The sequence below is a fragment of the Lactuca serriola genome, chromosome 3, assembly GCF_051521515.1.
Source record: "Lactuca serriola cultivar US96UC23 chromosome 3, Lser_US96UC23_V15, whole genome shotgun sequence".
Taxonomy (NCBI): domain Eukaryota; kingdom Viridiplantae; phylum Streptophyta; class Magnoliopsida; order Asterales; family Asteraceae; genus Lactuca; species Lactuca serriola.
In genome coordinates, this window is record NC_136410.1 from 66873828 (window position 1) to 66877432 (window position 3605).

General features: G+C 33.6%; 1 protein-coding gene across 1 annotated transcript; it reads right to left on the reverse strand.

Annotated features, from left to right (window-relative positions):
* Positions 1–694: 694 nt before the first annotated feature.
* LOC145092523 (pyruvate dehydrogenase E1 component subunit alpha, mitochondrial-like) lies at positions 695–3239 on the reverse strand. Its single transcript, XM_079030468.1, has 8 exons — positions 2456–3239; positions 1928–2007; positions 1711–1788; positions 1509–1604; positions 1345–1416; positions 1193–1246; positions 1022–1087; positions 695–930 (listed from the first exon to the last, which is right to left on the reverse strand). The coding sequence occupies exons 1-8, from the start codon at positions 3144–3146 to the stop codon at positions 886–888; spliced, it is 1182 nt and encodes a 393-aa protein (XP_078886594.1). The 5' UTR covers positions 3147–3239; the 3' UTR covers positions 695–885.
* Positions 3240–3605: the final 366 nt, after the last annotated feature.

The following is a 3605-nucleotide window of genomic DNA, read 5'->3' on the forward strand; positions in this document are numbered from 1 at the left end:
AAAGAAAAAGATCATGACAATGAGTTGAGAGGCTTCTACTCCTACCATCCAAATAGTGAGTCCCACATGTATAACTTTAGAACACTTGGAGCGCAAATATTCAAAATAATATTGTAAATGTAATACATTGACATGGTTTAATAACTAAAATAGAACTGAAAAACAAACAGAAATAATATATCCAATTAGATTTCTATCAAAATTTGTAATGATTTTTTGTTCATTGCAACATCTACCATTCAACATGAATTTTCAAGAATGAAGTTGAAAAAAAACCGAGATTTACACAATAAGATGGATGATTATTTAGTGTCATACGTATTAAACAACATTAACAACGATACAATTATAAACTTTTTTCAAAATATGAATACTCATGGTGAAATATTTCATCTTAGGTCAAACTTTACTTCCAATGATAATCAAACTTTTCCTAAGATGTTAAGCAACCTAATTCAAAGTTTATATTTGTGCATTATGATTTCACTTGTTCAATCATATCATAGCATTCTAATAAAACCCATAATAGCATATTAAATACTTGATAATTCACAAAAACAACAAACCCCAAATTGCAAAAACAAAAGTGCCAAATATATCATAACAGATATAGCTTCATGTTCAACAGCCTTTCACAAAAAGTATTAAAGTTTTTTTCATGTCAAAAGTATATGAAACAGGCCCAAAAGAATCATGTCAAAACTTTTTCTGTTTTTTTTTTTTTGCCATCAACACAACACAACAAACGAAATAAAATAAAAAAACAGCAATAAATTTGTTATTCACTCCATCTCTCTGTGTTCTTATTTTTGTTTTGGTATTGAAGAGATGAGTTGGATTAAACCAAAATATTCTTTTGATTATAATATGATTTCATTATGAAAATCAAGGGAGTGTAGCTCTTAACTCTTTCCTGTCTGCTCCAAAAGACTGCAACACATGATCAAAAATTTTAATTAAAAAAAAACAACAAATTAATTAACAAAAATCTCCCAGTTTTTTAAATAAATAAATTAAATACCTCAACCCCATATCCTTTACGGTAAACATTGGTGAAAAGTTCAGGCTCATCTGGCATTGGGCTTTCCTGTAATTTAAAAAATAAAATAAAAAAGATAATTGTAAAATGATTTAACTTATATACTTGAAGAAATGTTAATTATTTAAGAGCCAAAATGAAAAAGATTGATACCTTTGCCTTGGCAATAGCTTCATCAACTTCTTTTCTAGCTAACTTCTCTATATCCTGGAAAAAAAATATCGAAAAGAAAAAAATTGAAATGGGGCCCACAAATAAATATAAAGATTTAATGTATGAATCCAAGTATAAATAAACTATATCACCTTGAGTTCTTTTTCATTAGCTATATCATGAGCCAGGATCAACTTCCTTATTCTTTCAATAGGATCACGTTCCTAAAATTGTAACCAATTATAAGTAACAAATCTTTTTTTTTTAATGAAATGATTACTTAAGAGATAAAATATTAAAAAATAAATTAACAAACCTGTCTGACACCACTAATTTCATCACGGGTACGATAAGTGCTACCAGGGTCAGACATAGAGTGACCATGGTACCTGTAAGTGTCCATTTCAAGAATCTGAAAAAAAAAAAAAAAAAAAAAAAGATTATAAAAGTTTTTAGTTCTTGATAATATTAATAATACAATCTGACATAAAAATTAAAAAGGAATTATGACTACTCACAATGGGTCCATTCTTTAATGCGTGTTCTTTTGCGAATTTGCAAGCTTGTTTCACTGCAAAGGCATCCATTCCATCTACCTGCATAAAGAAAGATATGAATCTTGATTATTAGCAAAAGAAAAGATTGTGGCTTTCATTGAAAAGAACTAAAGATGATGATACAAGTATAAGTTATTATAATGTTTGTAGCTTGTAACAACAAAAAGACTAAACTGACCTTCAATCCAGGAACATAATCCCCACGCTTGTAATAAGCAGGACTCTTTGCAGCTCTCCATTCAGCTGTGCCCATACCATCTGCACACCAATCCATGAAATCTCAATTGCATACAATGTAGAACTTTGTAATCTGTATAATGTTGGTTTACTACAGCTATATATAGTGGTATTACCAAGACTTATGAGTATAGAAATGAAAAAATCTGCCACACAAACACAAATCCAGCTTACAAGAACCATCAAATGGCAATTAGTGCTCAATGCCCAATAATTGAACACTTGTCCAGACCAACAAACTCATTCAATTTATAGATCTTACAGTAAGTACACATCCACATGTATGAATTCCTCAACTATACAATATACCTAACTAGTTACACAATAAGGATCAGTTCTTATGTCTCTAGATGATGTTTATGAGTGGATTGAATAAGAGCAATAAAGTCACCAAGTCTATTGATAGTTCCCAATTAACAAGCAGAAACAGAATCAATCATGGAATTTAAGGAGAAAAGAAAGTACTTACAGTGATTATTCTCGCATACCAAAATGGCAGGTAGGTCCCAAAGGGCAGCCATGTTAAGAGCTTCAAAAAGCTGTCCTTGGTTAGCAGCACCATCACCATACATGGTAAAAGTGACATGATCTTCCTTCCTATACTTCTGAGCAAACGCCAATCCACATCCTAACGGAACTTGAGCTCCAACAATCCCATGTCCTCCGAAGAAACAAGCATCTTTCTTATAAAAATGCATCGAACCTCCTTTCCCCCTAGAACAACCCGCTTGACGACCCATAAGCTCAGCAAAACTCTCAAGTAGCGTCCCACCGCGCCCTAGGAAGATACAATGGTCACGATAGGCGGTGATTATACAATCCTTCTTCGTAATCGCAGCCTCCATCCCTATACTCACAGCTTCTTGTCCATCGTACAGATGGCAAAACCCTCGGATCAACTTGGATTTGTAGAGAGAGTCAGCGGCGATCTCCATACGGCGCATAAGTGCCATATCGGTGAAGAAAGTCATGAGTTCCTTAGGAGTAGTATCGATGGATCTGGACGGAGGTTCGCAGTTGTGGCCAGTGAAGGGGACACTGGTTTCGATGGTGATGGTGGTGGAGTCATCGGTGGAGAAAGGGCGGCGGTGGAGAAAAGAGGAGGAGGAGGCGGTGGAGAGAGGCTTGAGGAGATTGGAACTCCGGCGAGCCAAAGCCATGGGTGGTTTTTGGCCGATGGAGAGATCGAAACGTTAGGTTTGGTGAAAGGGTGGAGAAGAACCAAAAGAGAAGAATGAGAGAGTAAAGAGTATATTGGAAATGAATTTTATAAAGTCGGCGATTTGTAAAAAATAAATAAATAAATAAAAAGAATAATTAGCCCTGGGTCAATTGCGGGCTGCTGATGGTCCGAATCTTTGTTGGCTCTCTATGTCAAAATGGGATGCTAATTCTTCTTAATTTTTTATTTCGTTATTGAAAATTGAAATTATTAAGATTTTTTTTTTAAGATTATGATAAATATGAGTGAAAAAGAGAAAGTTGGTGATCGAATTATTTGGATAGGTGTAACATTGTGGAATTTTTTAGTTAAAACTATTTGCTTTTTGAGTTTTTGTGTTAAGGAATCTGTAAATAATGGACTTTGTAAAATTATTCTGCAGTTTAATCATACACGC

Bases quoted from the DNA above. Each gene is read 5' to 3' on its own strand.
- LOC145092523 (XM_079030468.1), bottom strand. From the start codon at position 3,146: ATGGCTTTGGCTCGCCGGAGTTCCAATCTCCTCAAGCCTCTCTCCACC. The intron at 1,789-1,927 runs GTCAGTTTAGTC...TTCTTTATGCAG, and splicing joins ATTATGTTCCTGGATTGAAG to GTAGATGGAATGGATGCCTT. The intron at 931-1,021 runs GTATTTAATTTA...CATGTGTTGCAG, and splicing joins GTAAAGGATATGGGGTTGAG to TCTTTTGGAGCAGACAGGAA.